This window comes from Eupeodes corollae, chromosome 3 (assembly GCF_945859685.1).
Source record: "Eupeodes corollae chromosome 3, idEupCoro1.1, whole genome shotgun sequence".
Classification (NCBI taxonomy): Eukaryota; Metazoa; Arthropoda; class Insecta; order Diptera; family Syrphidae; genus Eupeodes; species Eupeodes corollae.
In genome coordinates, this window is record NC_079149.1 from 49,839,090 (window position 1) to 49,857,376 (window position 18,287).

Consider the following 18,287-nt stretch of genomic DNA (forward strand, 5'->3'; position numbering starts at 1 on the left):
TTTAAAACTGTCAAACAACTCGATACTCGTTCGAAAGTAGAAAATTTTTTGAAAATAAGTTGGTATAACTGGCATTCGATTCTACTTTCATACGTGGTACTATTTGAAAGTAGAATCGGAAATGAGTTTCGAATAGAATCAAAAGTAGAATCGAGATACATAGTAGGGCCCCTGATTTCCTCCGCCTTTACACGTTTCAAGCGAAACTTTTCATTGAATGTAAAAGTATCAGAAATTTCATAATTTATACGCTGTCGATAAATTTTTCTTCTTCTACGTATATGTTGCACGAAATGGTCACTTAAATCACTATCGGTGCTACTATGCCTGCGACGACGTAACGACATTCTTAAACTGGAGACAATATTCTTATTGCAAATTACAAATTGTAATGAAATCTACTCATCATCTTTCTATTGTAAGAAATGTTCATAAACTGAACAAAATTGTAAATATATTTGATTTGGTGGAACACAAACTTACAAAAAATAATTTATTTTACAAATTTGTATTTGTAAACTACAACAAAAAAACTTTTTGGTGAAACGCAAATAATGAAATTTCTACAAAATTCCCTTTGTAATCTACAACTACAATTTTGTAACATAATTATCTCGTGAAACAGAAAAAATCAATTTTTCTACAAATTTGTTAAAAAAGCACTTGTAATTTACAATTTGTAATTTGGTGAAATAGACCACAGAATATTTTTGGATTATTTATTAATACAACTTTTTTTATTTATATTTTTATATTTGTTCTTCATATTGGAATTTATTTATATTTATTTAAAATAAATGTAGATGAATAGAATATATCAATTAAACAAGTACAAAATGTAATATATTTACTTAATTCATACTACAATTTAAAGCAACTTCAAAGTTAAATCTAAAAAAATAAATCTAAAATAAAAATATTACAAATTTAATACATTAAGAGCGTCCATAAAATGAAGTTAGTTAAATTATCTTTATATTTCAGAGTTTGTGCTTCCTTAGGACTAATTTTGTTATATTTATTTAAAATAAATAAAATAAACATGTATTAAAAGGTTAAATATTAATTGAAATACAAATTTAGACTAATTTTTTTACTTCATATTGAAATTTATCACAAATTGTTTAATTTTAAAAGTAATTAATTATTATTGAAATTTAAAAACACGATCATTTTAACATTTTCGGGTTTTAAACGAGTTCTTCTGTCACTAATTATTTGTCCGGGCTTTGAAAATATTCGCTCACTAGGGACCGATAAAATTAAATTCGGTGATATCGGTTGTCGCCCTTTCCAAAAGGCTAATGGATCAGACTTTCTGGCTTGAAAGTCTTCCTCAATATAGCCCTTGAGTTCTCTGATTGCCGATGATCTTAAATTTGAGATAATATTTTTAACAATGCTTTTATCAAAATAACTCCACAACATATCATCGCAGTTGACAGGAACAGCAAGAACTCTCACTGTCGCAACTCTTGATGAAGATTGGCATATCAAAGCCAGTTCCTCCTCCAAATTTATTTTGGCTATTCTTTTAACTTTACACTTTGGTCTTAAATCTGTAACACTTAGGTCTTAAATCTAGGGTTCATTACGGCGTCGGTTTGGTGCACAGAATTCCTATAAATTGGAATGAACCTGTGGGTCAACAAGCCTTTGAGTTCATTCGCAAACTCCTTGGTGAACTGGAGGAATCATTAGAACACGATACTTTCCTGGTACTCGAGCACCGTGTACCAAAACAATTATTTTTGAAATGCTCACAAACTTCTCAACGCTAAACCTTAAACTTTTAATTACGTTTAGTAGAGAAATGAAATTCAAACTTAGGCATGTTACAATAACTCAAATTAACCTTTTAGGTAAGACAGAGTTAAAAAAAAAATATGAAGATCCGAAACTGTCATTTTAATGACAAATACAAATATATAAAATAAGAAACATTTGTGTTTTCAGAACTTTAAATAGTTTTTTTCTTTTTAAATTCAATAAAACCAAATAGAAGATATTATATGATTGATTTATATTTGTATTCTTGTGTCCTTACCGATCAGCTGATTGTGAAACGTCAAAACCAGTTTGCCCTTAAACGCACTTTAGAAACCCTTGACTATGTAGCCACTAACTTTGTGAATGCGACCATTTTATTTTTAACAGCTATCTCAATTAGCACAGCTATCTCTATGTGCACCGACATCTCCTTTCAAACCCTCTCTCCCTTTCCTAGTGCTCACACTGTGTCTACATAATAAGGGTAATATATCCCCTTGAGTGTGCGCTTATTATAAAAAAAAAAAAAAAAAAATTGGCAAAATTGTGAAGAAATTTGAAGAGACTGGATTGGTTACAGAATTTGTAAGGCCTGTTCATTATCGCGATCGTCTAGCTCGTAGCACTAAAAATGTCGCTGCTATAAGTAGAAGTGTTCCCGAAGACCCGAATGTTTCGGTTCCTCGTCGTTCTCAGGAATTAAGACTGTCTTACGGCTCATTATGACGTATTTTACATTTGGAGGGGTGGAGTACATTTCTCACTCGGTGGGTATGTTAATAAACAAAATGGTGGTATTTGGGGTTCTGAGAAGTCTCAAATAATTGAATATTGGCCATTACATCCACAAAAAGTCACTTTTTGGTGCGCTCTTCCGTCCGGAGATGTGATTGGACCTTATTTATTCGAAATCAGAGATGGAACGACGGGGCCTGATTATGAGATTCGCGGCGAATCGTTTTGCTAGCGAGTTTGCCATTTTTCAGTTATTGCCTTCGCTTTCGCCCCGTTCGTTTCAAATTCGACCAATTAACGAATTCAAAGGCGAATTTATAATGTCATACTCATAATGTTTGTTGGCGAGTTGAAATCCGACAGCTTTTGTTTTGGCCGGTTCACAGGCGAAGGAGTGTTTATTATTCACTGTTCGATTTCGTGGATACTTTCTTGATTTTAATTATATAAAAATGTGAGTTAGCTTTATTTTAATTTTCTTGTAATTTATCCAAAAAATATAATGAAATATTAAATTTAAAAATTAATTCAACGAACGATAAAAACAAGCAAACAAATCGACATCAATTTGTGGCTCTCGTAGAGTTTATATAGAACAACAATTTCATTGCAACAAATTCCCCCCGTGTATAAATATACACCATACTTGAATCCATTTTAAATTTAATATTGCTTACAGCAAATTTCACAAATTTACTAAAATAAAAACAAAATTTTGTGGAAAGCTCTCAAACTAAAAGTGTCAAATCACTGGAATATAGGAAGAAAAAGTCAAACCAAAAGTTTCAAATCACTGGAATAAAGGAAGAGCTATTTTCGTTTCGCCGCGAATCCGTTAATAAGGAAATACGACGCGAGTCGAATTTGAAATTTATAATTTTCCACAATCCACAATTTTCAATAAATAACCGCAAATTTCACAAACTCAATCAAAACAAAACAAATTTTGCTTGGAAAGCTGTCAAAACACTGGAATATAGGAAGAAAAAGTCAAGCCAAAAGTGTCAAATCACTGGAATATAGGAAGAACTATTTTTGCTTCGCCGAATTCGTTAATAAGAAAAAACGACGCAAGTCGAATTGAACCTTATAATCAAGCCCCTGGGAGCGTAATTTTTCGTCGTGGTATCAACTGGCCACCAAGGTCAATTGATTTAACTCCCTTTGGACTTTTTTCATTTTACCGTTCTAAAACCAGCATGAGGCAAAATTGTTTGTGTTTTGAGAGCAATTATGAATTCTTGAATAATAATAAAAATAATCAAACATCAAATATTTAAAACTAAAATCTCATTAACTTTATTTAGCTTAAATAGTACAAAATGTATCGCAATAGATTATAAATGTATTGTAATAGATATTAATTATAATCTTTAAATAGTAACATTTAGGTTATTTATGTGTAATGTGTGTTTTTCTTTTATTAAAAACAAATTTATATCACCACCAAAGAAAAGAAAACAAAAACAACCCGATCATTAACTATTTCTTCTTTAAAATAGCAAAGCGATCATAAGGTGTGTCTTTCATTGATGTTCCCGAATGGAATCCACCGGAACTTATGTGATGATTACTCTGATTCTGTGTCTTACCATTCATCGGAGTTCTATTATCTCGCATTCTATCTATGTTAGTTGGAACAGCGATGTCTTCTTTTTGTGTCATCCACTTCGTACTCGGGGCATCGCCATTGGTAGTAGTGGTTGACCCATAGCCGCTGTCCTTGACTTCAGAAGATTGCCGCGAATGAAATGAAACAAATGGTGACGTCATAGTCGCCTGATCAGAAGTTGTTGGCATTGTAGCAAGCGATTGAAAAGCATTAGCAAGCCCCATAAAAGATACATTATTACCATTAGCATTGGGCTGATGATGATGATGCACTGCACCATTATCATAATAAGATGATGGCCCATTTAATAAATGATTAGTTGTGTCAAGAGCTGACGAAGAAGCGTATAACTTAGAATTGGCTAGCGCTAGCTTAGCCGAATCGTATCGGTTCCGTTGGAGAAGATTCTTCTTCACTACGGTCGATGTGCCGCTGGCAAAATTATTATTAATGCGTGTAAGAGCGTCATCAGAGCTCAATTGGTTAATACTAAGCGAATGTGACATGCCATTTTGCGGACTAACCATATGATGCATAGGCTGCTCACCTAGCGCGTTCATATTCGTCTCGGATGCATAGAGATGAAAGTCACTCGATAAGAGTTCATTGCGACTGCCCAATGTAAGAATACTCCCTTTGAGGCTGTCAGTTGAAGTGTTTAAGGAATTCATGCCGGTAGGGGAGGGACTGGATTGGATGACAGTGCCCATGGAACTTGGTCCTTGCTGGAGAGCTCCAGTGCGGGGATCAAAGTGTTTCTGATTGGCGTCTTTTAGAGTTGTCTTAATTTCCTTTTTGGCCGGCTCAACCGTGCGAATTGAAGAGATGTGACCTGCCACTGGCCCTCTAGACACAGACGAGGATGGAGATGCGGATGCATCAGTTTCTTCTTCATTCTAGAAAGAAAATATGTGAGCATATACAAATTGTAATATCAAGTCTTACTTCATCTTCTTCAGTTATGATCGAGGACTCGATCCAATCTTTGATACGATTCTTCTTTGCTGTTCTGTCGACGTTCGACTCGATGCCACATGCCACCAGGGTATGAAGCAATCGATGTTTTTCGTCGGGACTGCTGTGGAACGAGTACATTGATGGACACAGTTCATCAGTCTCGTATTCAGCCATTTCTTTTTCTGCTGTCTTGGCAAGCCACCGGTCATCTATGAACTTAGCCAAATCTGCTAAATTCTTTGGCCTTCGTTCGGGTCTAGGTTCCAAGAATCTGCGAAACATTCTCGAAGATTTCGATGCAAGAAGCTTGAATAACTTTGGCGTTCGCCGAATGGGAAGCATCATTGTACCCTGCCATGTTAGGTATCGAACATAGCGAGGGTCATCGCTAGCTGCCTTCTGCCAAGGCAGGCAACCAGTGAGACAAACAAAAATTACAATTCCAAATTGCCACACATCGTGACTTGGATCGGCCCTAAAAGTAAGTAGAATCAAAGAGATTAGTTTAAAAAAATTACTTGGACAGTCTGAACTCGAACCATGACCTTTACGTGATATTTATATCGAAACTTACTTGTAAGTGCCTTCGGGCTTGATTTGTAATACTTCCGGAGGACTGTAAGGCAGCCATTCATTTCGCCTCTCCACTACCGTATCGGTTTGATATGATTCTCCAAAATCGCAAAGCTTGACTCGGGAAAAATCAGAGCGGTAAATGAGAACGTTGTCCAGTTTAACGTCCCGATGAACTATGTCTCTAAAAATGTGAAGCCCATGAAAACTACAAATTCTTTAAATGTAGTTATACCCTTAACTTACTTTGTGTGCATATAATCTAGAGCGCATGCAATTTGCTTTGCCACTCGCTTGCTATGAAGCTCTCCAATGCCAGTATCCGTAACGTTAGATGTTAAGTCACCTTAAAAAGTTAAATCAAACCCGATCAAATTATAGTTAAATATTAATTACTTAATTTTAAAAGATAAATACATATGAATATGGAACTTAAATAAAGACCTTACCCAAAGGAGCATATTCCTGAGTGAATACATAGAATCCAGCCGTTTCGAATGCCACATCGTATGTCGTCACAATATTTCTATGGATGCCTAAATGCAGTCCGTAATGGAATTCACGATAAAAGTCCCGCAGCGATACGTATGGCTTTGGTACAGCTTTGAGGACCATCTCAGTTTGGGAGGCCCGATGCTCCACCAGAAGTATCTTGCCAAACCATCCCTCACCGACAATTTGCAGAATGTCGAACTCATCAACTAAATGGATCTGTGAATGGAAATGGAACGATAAGAGAGGGTTGGTTTTTTTTTTTTTTTTTTTTGGTAAATCATCATCACAGAGCCAGAGCCAGAGCAGGAGCCTGAGCAGAGCAGAGACGAAAGGAGTGATAGCTGATATAGTGAATGTGAATGCAGAGAAATTGAACTTAATTGAAATTGAATGCAGCACCAGGGCCATGCACCAACTCACAGAGCAATGGATGGGATTCATATTATTTGACATCCTTTAATATCTGTACGCACTGCAGATGGAGGTATTAAGTTAACCATATTTAATAATAATTTTCCAGTGGGAAGCCTGATGCGTTTTATTCTATAGGGTAGGTATGATATGATGGGATTGCAGTATGAGAGCTATACGACCGACCGACGATACGCAAAACGCAGTAGAGCATTAGTGGGGGCTTTAAACTCAATCAGAACTTCAATAATGATATTATAATTTTTGATATCTGGTGATATTATTCGCAGTTAATGGTTAAAGTTGGATTGATTGTGTTGGCATAGTGAGCTCCGTTTGCATAATTATTTTGGAATCAAAAATAAATGAGACAAATTTCAATTCTAATCCCTTATTTTTTATGGGGTATTGAGAGGGAATCAGGATATTTTTGATGGGATTAGGCGTAATGTATTGATTCTCATTTTGTACGGGGTAACTTTTAACCGAATAGAACTTCTAAACGAAAAAGTTATCAGAGGAAAAGTCTTTAAATGTGATTATTTAACTATGTTAAAAACAATGGAAAAAAGTATATAAGGTATATAAAAGTATAGAGGCAAAATAACCTAATGCTAATAGGTCACAGTCTTACTGAGGTTTAAAGTGTTCCTTGATCAAAGTTTAAGATTGAAACTATAACCTAAGGATAAGAACCAATAAATAATAAACCCGAGGCTTGTTTGATGATTGTAAGGCAAGTTGACTTGAAAGTAAGGCAAGTTTCTAACATCTGATTGGCCAGCTGCCAAAAAAATTCCTTCTAATTAAGGCAACTTTAATGGAAAGTTGTCTGGAAAGTTAGTCAAGAAAAATCTTCTGGCACGAGTACGATAACTTTGGCGACAAGATATAATAACGGTTTTTGGTAGAGGGGCTTAATACAAGCATTTTTACTATGGGAGGGGGGTCTATCTCCCCCCGTTTAGGCGGTAGGGGCAATTAAAAAAAAATATGTACATTAAATGGAAAAAAAATAATTAAAAAATAATGGTAATACATACAATTAAGTTTTATACCTTTTTTTAAAGCCAACATTTTTGTCTATTAGCTTGTTTTTAAATAAAGTCAAAACTATGCATAGTTTTTGAAAAAAATAGTTTTAAAGTCAAAATTTGTGCAAAAAAAAAGTAAAAAAAAGGGTTAAAGTGTAATTTTTCAATACTTCAAGATTAAGTACCACTGTTTTTATTTCAGAATTTATTGCTCTTATTTGTTTTTGATCAAAAACTAAAAACAAGATGATTTTATGTCTTTCAGTTTTGAGAAAATTGAAAATAACCACAACTATTATTTTAATTTAATTCTTTTTTTTTTGCATGACTGGTCTTATTTTGATAGTAACAATGGTAGGTTCGAGTTTGGTTGTATGCAACAGTGGGATCTGTAAGGGGGGGCATGCTGCCCTCCTGCAACCCCCCTGATTGGATACACTATAGGATTTGTGGTGGGTGCAAGTTGGAGTGCGTGCAAGATGAATATATCTTAATCCTTATTCGATTATTACTATCAAAATAAGCCTACGTTAATACCTAAGCAAGGAAAAAGTAATTTAATTGAAATATTTTGTTTTTGTAATTTTTAATTTTCTCAAAAACTTAAAGACATAAAATCATCTAGTTTTCAGTTTTTGATCAAAAACAAATAGGAGCAATAAATTATGAAACAAAAACAGTGGTAATTAATCTTGAAGTATTGAAAAATTACACTTTAACCCTTTTTTTTACTTTTTTTTGCACAAATTTTGACTTTAAAACTATTTTTTTCAAAAAATATGCATAGTTTTGACTTGATTCAAAAACAAGCTAATAGACAAAAATGTTGGCTAAAAAAAGGTATAAAACTTAATTGTAAGTATTACCGTTATTTTTTAATTATTATTTTCCATTAAATGTACATATTTTTTTAAATTGCCCCTACCGCCTAAACGGGAGGAGATAGACCCCCCCTCCCATAGTAAAAACGCTTGTTTTTAACTGTTCTATACAAATCCGTCATCAAACTTTGTCTCCAAAGTTATCGTACTCTCCCCAATCTTCCTACCTATCAAGTCAATTCAACTTATGTCAAAATGACAACTGAACATGTTTTTTTCATTCAAGTGAAAGCTGAGGTTTACTACTCTATAATTTATTTATTTTCTGCACAATTTCATTTAATGTTTCCTGTAAAAGGGTTCCTTGTCAATTTAAAAAAGAAATAAGTAATATTTCTTTACAATGCAAAAGACAAATCGTGATGGACTATGTAGCTTCCCTGAGGAGTGTTTTGTAGACAATAATGTTTTTGGTAGTACTATGAACTTAAAGTAGAGGTTTGGGAAGCAAAGTTATGAATTTGAAATTCATGACACTTGGAAAACTAACTAGTTCCTTGGTAAAAATGTATGTTCAAAGAAAGCAGTCGAATGCAAATGAAGTCCTTATGTTGTCTGAACGTGCCCATTAAGCCCGCTCAGACGTCATAAGGGACTTGGAAGTAAGGCACTTTTCCATCATCTAATCGGCCACCTGCCAAAAACTTGCCTTGCAAATTCATTGGAAATTTGAATGGAAATCTAGTCACAACAAATCTCCCTAACCATCAAGTTAAATACACTTATGTCAAAATGAAAGCTTATCATAATAGGTCCATTCGCTTACTTTCTGCACTAAAATAAAGATATATTTTAAAGAGTGGGGGTTTAATTCTCCCACAAAAAGACAAAACTTCAAAAAACTTCAAGCACATCATGCTGGTCCATTGTTTTTTTTATGAAAAAACTTAATTAAATTTTAACTTGAATTTAATTTAATTTATTTGAAGTTCTATAAAATTTGACACTTTTACAAATCAGCCCAAAGAAATTTCTTTGGCTAAAATTAGCAGGTTGGTGAAATATTTTACTCTCTCGTGAGCGCTCTCTTCTACGAAAAACTACAAACTTTTTGAGTACGCGAACAGGATTTAGTTAAACTTCGTAATTTTTTGTTAAATTAGACTGTTTTAGAAATGTACGCAAACAGACCTAATATTTCATTTAACTGAAAGCTGAGCTTTATTTTACTACCCTGTGATTTATTTATTTTCTGTACAATTATATTTTATATTTTGTGTAAAAGGGTTTCTTGTCAAATTATAAAAGGAGTAAGTAATATTTCTTAAAAATACAAAATACAAGTCGAGATCGAATTGTAGCTTGTCTGAGAAATGGTTCAGTTTTTGCACGATCAACTGAAGGTGGAAGTTAGCGAAGTTCCGAGCTTGCAGCGTATGACACTTGAAAACCTAGCTAGTTGCCTTGTAAAAATTTGGGCTTAAAGAATACACTTCAGTCTAAGTCGGACCTTCAGACGTGTAAGAAGCGTAAACTCTGTCGTGTGTGAGTAATTAATAATCCATCATTACCAAGCGCGGTAGATCACCCAAACCCGAGGACAAACAATTGTCCTTGGATAAAAAACTTTGTGCAAACATGGATCATTTGACTAGTAAAAATACTCCAAATTGGAAAGATTCCAAATATTGGAATCCCCTACAGTGTCAACCCGATAATGATCCTGAAGAAGAAGTAATGGACGATGTTGTGTCGCCACCTTCTCAAAAAAAAAATTATGTTCCACCAATTAAACTTCTTAAAAAACCAATTGAATTTGTGCATAACTTAATGAAATCATTAAATATCGCAGAATATTCACTAAAAAGACTATCTATTGGTATAAAAATAGTGTGTGTATCCATTGAAAACTATAATTCTGTCCTAGTTAAACTCAATGAAGAAAATTGTCAATTTTTTTCGCATGATCTGATTAGTGCAAGACATTTCAAAGTAGTGCTTTATGGATTAGATGATGTTGAAGTAATTTCACTAAAAACAGAACTAATTAAACTTGGTCTGAAGTGTTTGGACATTAAAAAAATATCTAAAAAATATGATCATTATATTGACACTATATATCTAATTTCATTAGAAAATGGTTCAATCAAATTAAATGATTTAAAAAAAAACTTTCGTTCAATTTTGCATACGCAAGTCAACTGGAACATTCAACGTAAACTTAAAGGTAAATTAACACAATGTCACAATTGTCAGATGTTCGGTCACGGCGAACGTAATTGCCACATTAAAACATATTGTGCTATCTGCGCTGGTTCTCATCAGACTGTCGATTGCACAAATATGACAAATACTAAATGTGCCAACTGCAACGGTGATCATAGAGCGACTGACCCTACATGTATAAGTCGAACAAAATATTTGCAAATAAAAGAACGTTCGTCACCAACAAAATCATTTTCGTCATCAAAACGGTTGGCTGCAGCAACAACAACAACAACACAATGTGCTTTCACTCCTAGCCACCATCAAGAACCGGTTTTATTAGAGTCAATGACCGATTTTCCTCCAATTCGTCAACGAAGACAAGCCCCTTTAAATCAAATCAGTTCGAATACACACCTTAAATCTCCAACGAATATTGCATGGTCAAATGGTGTCACTGCAAGCCCTGTACCTATTAGCAACAACAATGTATGCAACAACTCACTTTTCTCAATCGAAGAACTTAATTCTCTATGCATGGAGATGATATCAAGTTTAGCTAATTGTAAAACTAGAGTAGATCAATTTAATGCCATCGCACATTTAGCAACTAAATTTTTGTATGCAAATAATGATAAGTAACATGATGTTAAACGAATATATAAATATTATTACATGGAATGCTAGAGGTATTCGCAAAAAATATATAGAATTTATAAATTTTTTAAATTCTAATATTGTTGATATTGCGTTGGTGACCGAAACTTGGCTTTCATCTGAAGTTAGGTTACCATCTTCAAATTTTAATTGCTACCGCGTCGATAGAACAGACCAAATAGGTGGTGGCGTTGCAATTCTAGTAAGAAAATCAATTCAACACTCACTTTTGCCAATGTTTGCTACCAAATGTATAGAAAACATTGGTATAGAAATTAAGCTAGGTAATGAAAAAAATATAAAGGTATTTTGCGTTTATTTTCCCGGCGGGTCATCATCTGAAGCTAAGAAAAAACTGCTTAAAAGAGATTTGTCTAAGTTTTTTTCACTTAAAGACGATTATTTGATTGGTGGGGATCTTAATTGTCGCCATAGAGATTGGGGTTGTCTACGAGCAAATGCTTGGGGCAATATATTGTCAAACCTTCTTCTCACATTTCCTGTCTCTGTTCTTTTTCCGTCCAGTCCAACTTATTTTCCTTCATCGTCCCGTGGAAGTCCATCCGTGCTTGATCTGTTTGTTACTAATGTTCAAACTAAAATTTCACCACCTTTTACTGTGAATTCGTTAAGTTCAGATCACGTACCAGTTTTTTGTCATCTTCTTTGGTCAGGGGTTGAGAACGTTAAATATTACTTAAACCTTAAAAATACTAATTGGTCATCCTTTCGTTCAAAAATTAAAAAGAAACTGCAAACGAATTCCGTAAATTTAGAAAATATTTCTAGTAATGCCGATGTTGATGATATTGTAGAGACCTTTACTGAAACTATTTTAGGTTGTGTTGATGAATGCGTTCCAAAAAAAAAGAGTAAAAATCGCTCAAAAATACTTCCAAAAGATATTTTAGAACTGATTAAAATAAGAAATGTTCATAGAAGGAACTGGCAGAGGTACCACCAACCATTCTCTCAAAGTATGGTGTCGTACTTCAACAAACGTATAACTTCTGCAATTGAAAATCTACGAAATGAAGAATGGAACACAAAATTAAAATTCCTAGAACCTGGTGCAAAACCTTTTTGGAATATAGTTAAAATAATTAAAAACAAAAATAGAAATATGCCCTTCTTAAAAACACAGTCTGAAACATTATATACTGACTTTGAAAAAGCTGAAGAACTTGGCGCAGTTTTTTTAACAAACCATAGGGTCTCTCAACACTTGGGAGAAAATACAACAAACGCACTAGTTCAAGAAGCTGTACAAAATTTTAATAATTTAGAAATTATAACTCCTTCTCATTACTTTGTGAAAGACAATGACATTAGAAATATTGTCAAAAAATTAAAAGTAAGGAAAGTAGGTGGTATTGATAATATTAAAAACGTTTATCTTAAAAATCTACCTCCGATCGGTTACGCACATCTTACAATCATTATTAATGCTTGCCTCAAACAGCAATACTTTCCAAATTCTTGGAAAGAAGCTAAAGTTATACCTATCATCAAAGCAGGTAAACCTTTAGAAAGTCCCCAAAGTTACAGGCCAATTAGCCTTTTAAGTAGTGTAAGTAAAATCCTAGAAAAAGTGCTTAAACAAAAAATAGGAAAGTTTATCTGTGATAAAGAAATTTTACCAGCCCAGCAATTTGGATTTAGACAATTTCACAGCACCTCTCATCAAGTTAAGAGAATCTGCGAAATTGTCAAAAGAAATCGATCTTTGGATAGATCTAGTGGAATGATCATTTTAGACATTGAAAAAGCGTTTGATTCAGTCTGGCACAATGGCTTAATTTACAAATTGTTACATTATAAATTTCCACCTTACTTGAGTAAAATTGTTCAAAGTTTTCTGTCTAAACGTCGTTTTAAAGTGCACGTAAATTGTGGTGTTTCTAGTTTATTTGAATTCAATTTTGGTGTTCCCCAGGGTTCTGTACTTGGGCCAATATTATACAACATTTATACTTCAGATTTTCCGCTTCTTGCAGATTGTGAATCAGCAATATTTGCTGATGATACAGCAATACTATCATCGCATAAGTTCAGTCTCAATATTGAGACGAATCTCAAAAATGCAATTGAAGTATTGGAACGTTACTATAACAAATGGAAAATTAAGCTTAACTTGGAAAAAACGCAAGCGATCTTTTTTTCAAGAAAAAGAAAAGCTTGCTATCTTCCAAGTAATCAGCTGCAAATCAGTGGTATAAATGTTGCTTGGGAAAAATCAGTTAGATATCTTGGTGTATACCTTGATTCTAAGTTAACGTTTCAGGAACATATAAATAAAACACTGAAAAAAATAAGTGTAGCGATAAAAATGCTTTACCCATTTATTCATAGAAAGTCTCTGTTAACAAATAAAAGTAAAATAATACTGCACAAAGTAATTTTTCAATCTATTTTTCTGTATGGATGTCCCGTTTGGGGAGATTGTGCAAAATGCCACATACAAAAGCTACAAATCTCGCAAAACAAAATTTTAAAAATGATGTTGAACCTACCATGGCATTATTCAACACAAGAACTTCATAACAGAGCAGGTGTTGAATTGATTTTCGAAAGAATTCAAAGATTAAATGAACGATTTATGTTAAAATGTAGTTTTGCTGAAAATAGTCTTATTAGTGAAAACTGTTTGTGAAAATATTTTTTTCCGAATTTGTACATATTAATATCATTTAATGTTGCATATATTGCTTGTAATTATATATTTTTTTATTTTACTTACATGTTAATAATTTATTTATTTATTTTCTTTTTTTTCGTAATTTATTGTTTATTTATTTATTTATTAATCTAATCGTTTACTTATTTACTTGTTTATTTATTTATGTATAATTTTTTTGTAATTATTATTTGTTTATTTATTTATTTATTTATTATGTTTATTTAGTTATGATTATATTTTATGTAATTCTTATATGTTTATTTATTTATTTCAATTATATTTTTGTTTATTTATTTGTTTATTTACTTATTCACTTATTTATCTATTCATCTATTTATTTGTTTTATTATTTTTCTATTTATTTATTTATTTATTTGTTAATATATTTATATATTTATTTATTTATTTATTCTGTAATACGAATGTTTAATCATCTAGTCATTTTAGTTTTAAGTTTTCTTTTTACAAAAATAAATAAAAACCAAAAAAAAAATTATAAAAAGAAATATATAAAATATAACAAAAAAAAAATATTATATAGTTTGATAAATGAATTATATTACTATTATTGTAATTTATGTTTATAGATATACATGTATGTATATATATATATATATATATTTTTTTTTTAAATTAAGTGAAGGTTTTTCCTTTCGTGTTTTCCTTCAAAATCTCTGTTATCATGTAAATAAATATTGTAAAAAAAAATAATGTTTCAGTAGAAAGATATTATATATCATATCTCTGTATGTAAAATGTGCGGTGGCAATCCTTGAAAAAAATTATAACGAAATAAAGAAATCAATCAATCAATCAAAGAATACACTTAACCGCAAATGAAGTCCCTTATGTTGTCTAAGCCATTGGCTGCGTTCAATCTCAGACAGATAGGGTATCCGGATATTTTTTTGTTAGTGTTTTACGTATAAAACAGCTGATCAAAAGCAGCTGAGATGTCAAAAAAGGTATCTGACAGAACAGCTGATTCAACTCATGGTTGAATTCCAAGAAACTTGAAAATTGTTTCAGCTTTTTGTATTTGTTGGTAAACAAAAAGATACAAAATGTTAGTTGAAGTTGTATTTGAGGATGTTCTGTAAATAATAGATGATGAAGAAGCTATTTGCCTCCGAATTTTTGAAGGTAATTATGATCTATTCATAAAAGTCCTCGCTTCTGTTAGGATAGTTTTCTGCTAAACGTAAATCGTTTTAAACCGGAGATTTCGCAAGTAAATTATAAATCGTCAAGAATTCCAATTGAGCTAAGAGGAAATTTAACATAGGTTAGAGATTAAGGTTAGGTATCTCTTATTTATTAAATTGTTAAGCACCTATCAATTCATCATCGTCCGACGAATCATTTGAATTATCCATTAAATGTTTTATCTTACAATAATTTTGAGTTCGAAGCTTAAAAGTTTCTCAGCTTTTTGGGAACAGCTGAAAGTTATTTTTATTTTTTGACAACTATCTCAATACAGCTATCCAACTCTTTCAACAAGGTATCTAAAAATCCCATACGATCAGATTGAGTTCGTAAACGTCACTAATATAAAATTGTGCCCTCAAAAAAAGATTAATCTTAATTCGTCAGAATCAAGAATAAGTGTCTTTCCTGGATCGGAGATCATAACTAAACCATTCTTGATACGATGACAGAACCTTGATTCTTAATACCATGACGGATGCAGGGGGAGTGGTTGTAGAGATCATGACCTGCCTGAGACATATTGTTCATAGGTTTTTGATTTATAAGTAATGACTTCATGTATAAATTTGTGGGTTATGTTTTTTATTCAATTTTCTGTTAAGATCTTATGAAAAAGAACAAACATTTTGTAATGACCTTAATGGTTTTTACAAAATGTAAACCATAGATAAGGTACATTACATTATTTCATCTCCTTTCTGTTGTAAAAAGAACACAGCATTAAGAAAGGATAAGAGACCGGCGATCTGAATTAAATTTGTTGGTGATTTGAAACACATGTTTGTTCGAGATCTTGACAAAATCGCAAATAAAAGTTACTGTTTTGAAGTTGCCTTTAAAAGTGTTTTATTTTCAAAATTGATAAAACATACTACTTTTTAAATCTTCAATGCCAAATTTTCAAAACAATTTTTTTTCTTTTTTGGATAGCGTATATTTTCAAAAATATTCGGTTAAATTTGTCAAGGCCATATCCCAAATACTCTCTGAAAGGAAGAAGTCTAAAAACCAACTGCTCGCAAGTGTTATTTGCAATGAAATCGTTTCATTTTTGGTGACATTCAAGAAATCAAAGAGATATTAATATGAAAAAGGCTTTAAATTTGAACTGAGTATACGCTTGAATCTCTACGACGATGTAGTTGATTGGATGGAAACGTACTATATGATATTTAAAGGCAATAAACACACTTTTCACGACGACGCTTTTTTGTTAGATATTAATGCATATTTTTCGATTCACATATAAAACTAAAAGCGAAGAACCGAGCTAGATGTTTGTTGGATAGGCCTAGCCTATAGTTCCCCCAGGACTGTAGCTCCTTTTTTTAAGTAAGTAAGTGTGAATGCTTTCACAATTAAGAAGTTGTAGAAATATTAAGACGATGTCTTGTTTTAACACATTTGTTTAAGAATAAACTGTCACTGTTTAGCTTCAAAAAATTGTAATATTTACATATAAGGTGAAGGTGGGCCCTCATAAAAGTTCAATCTTCATCATCTGCCTTATAATAAATAAAATTTGTACAAAAATTCGATTTTATGGTAAGTTTTTGACCCGCCCGACTAAAAGTCTTAATCCGCCCTTGTCTTGACGATTTATATAAAGAATGGTCAGCTAACATCATATCGCACGAATTTAATTGTGAGACCCTCTTTAAAATCAAGTTTTTGGCCAACTTTATTTGATAATTGTTTGTTTTAGTCTTCTTAACATCGAAATGCATTTCGCATTTTTTTAAGTAAAATTTTTGAAAAGCAGAATCGCTGCATTTACGCAAATGAGAATACTCACGTGAATATTGAAGAAACGATACATCCACAATGAGTGTCAATTTTAGGTTTTTTTTATATATGTGTACATATGTATGTACATGTTGTCCAAAATGACTCGGGCTTATCGACTTCCTTGCCACGAAAAACATGGTGTTAAGTAGCACAAGATTCCCTCTCCCAGATATCCACAAAGGTACTTGGCGATCTCCCAATGATTGAACATGCAATCAAATCAATCATGTTTTATTGACGGAACACACACCTGTAACATACTTGGCGTTCGTACGTGCAGATTAGCTAGCATAGATTTCGACCACAACGAATATCATATCCATGGAAGCTCTTAGGCGAACAACAACCACAAGGAGAAGATTCAATTGAAAGACTGCAGCAGGAGGATACCGCCAATGCTTTGGCCGACCGAGTATCCTTAGAGCTTACGAGAAACCCAAAACGGACGAGATGCGCCCAGAGACCCACTGGCAGCTTTGGAAACAAATTTTTAGGAATGGTCAGCTAGCTTTAGTTGTTGAGGGCTTTATATGGTGTAGGTGTAGATCCAAATGCTAAATACTCCATAATATGTCGTAAGAAATCCTAATTCTAGAGAAAACGACGATGAATCGACACATTCGGAACTTCGGCAACACTTTCACTTATGATGATACGCAGGCCTTACAATATCTGTAACCAATCCAGACTCTTCAGATTTCTTCAAAAATGTTGGCAACTGTTTGCGTAATTGGACGATTATGTTTACCATAATCTTCTCTTCAATCACGATATGTAGCTCTAGTAAGTTTTAACAATTTGTTTGCGCTGTGCTATTGTTAGTCAATCCTAAAGATCTACGACCCATAAGACTATCATCATTCCTTCTTAAGACCCTGGAAAGATTGATTGATATCCATTTAAGGGCACGTATCGATACAAGGCTTCTGTCTTCGTCTCAACATGACTACTGTAAAGGTAAATCGGTGGAAACAGCGTTAAACACTTTAGTACGCACCATCGAATATTCCCTCCATCATAAAGAGTTCACTATGGTTGCTTTCCTTGACGTCGAAGGTGCCTTTAACAACGTGGACACATCTGCAATCACATTTGCACTGACATCTCTAAATGAAGAGCGTTCGCTTCGGGAGTTAATTCATTTAATGCTTACTAGCAGAATAATTAACTCAAAACTGGGCAACTCTTCTAGCAGACGATTCGTTAGTAGAGGGACACCACAAGGCGGTGTTCTATCCCCTCTCCTCTGGAACCTAGTGACGAATGAAATCCTAACTATTCTGGATGCGGAGGGTTTCAGAGTGATAGCCTATGCGGACGACGTTGCTATAGCAGTT

At 33.1% G+C, this 18,287-nt stretch overlaps 1 protein-coding gene across 7 annotated transcripts in view; it reads right to left on the reverse strand.

Moving 5' to 3' along the window:
* Positions 1-3,780: 3,780 nt before the first annotated feature.
* Positions 3,781-18,287, reverse strand: part of LOC129951055 (serine/threonine-protein kinase meng-po) — a 30,912-nt gene continuing 16,405 nt past the window's right edge. For 5 of the 7 annotated variants that reach the window (XM_056063059.1, XM_056063058.1, XM_056063056.1 and 2 more), the window contains exons 3-7: positions 6,097-6,358; positions 5,894-5,993; positions 5,649-5,831; positions 5,063-5,549; positions 3,781-5,013 (exon numbers count right to left, since the gene is read on the reverse strand). In XM_056063059.1, coding sequence (XP_055919034.1) covers positions 3,988-5,013; positions 5,063-5,549; positions 5,649-5,831; positions 5,894-5,993; positions 6,097-6,358 — 2,058 coding nt within the window. In that variant the 3' untranslated portion in view covers positions 3,781-3,987. The remainder of the gene's footprint in view (positions 5,014-5,062; positions 5,550-5,648; positions 5,832-5,893; positions 5,994-6,096; positions 6,359-18,287) is intronic. The other 2 variants (XM_056063060.1, XM_056063061.1) reach the window with 2 other exon arrangements.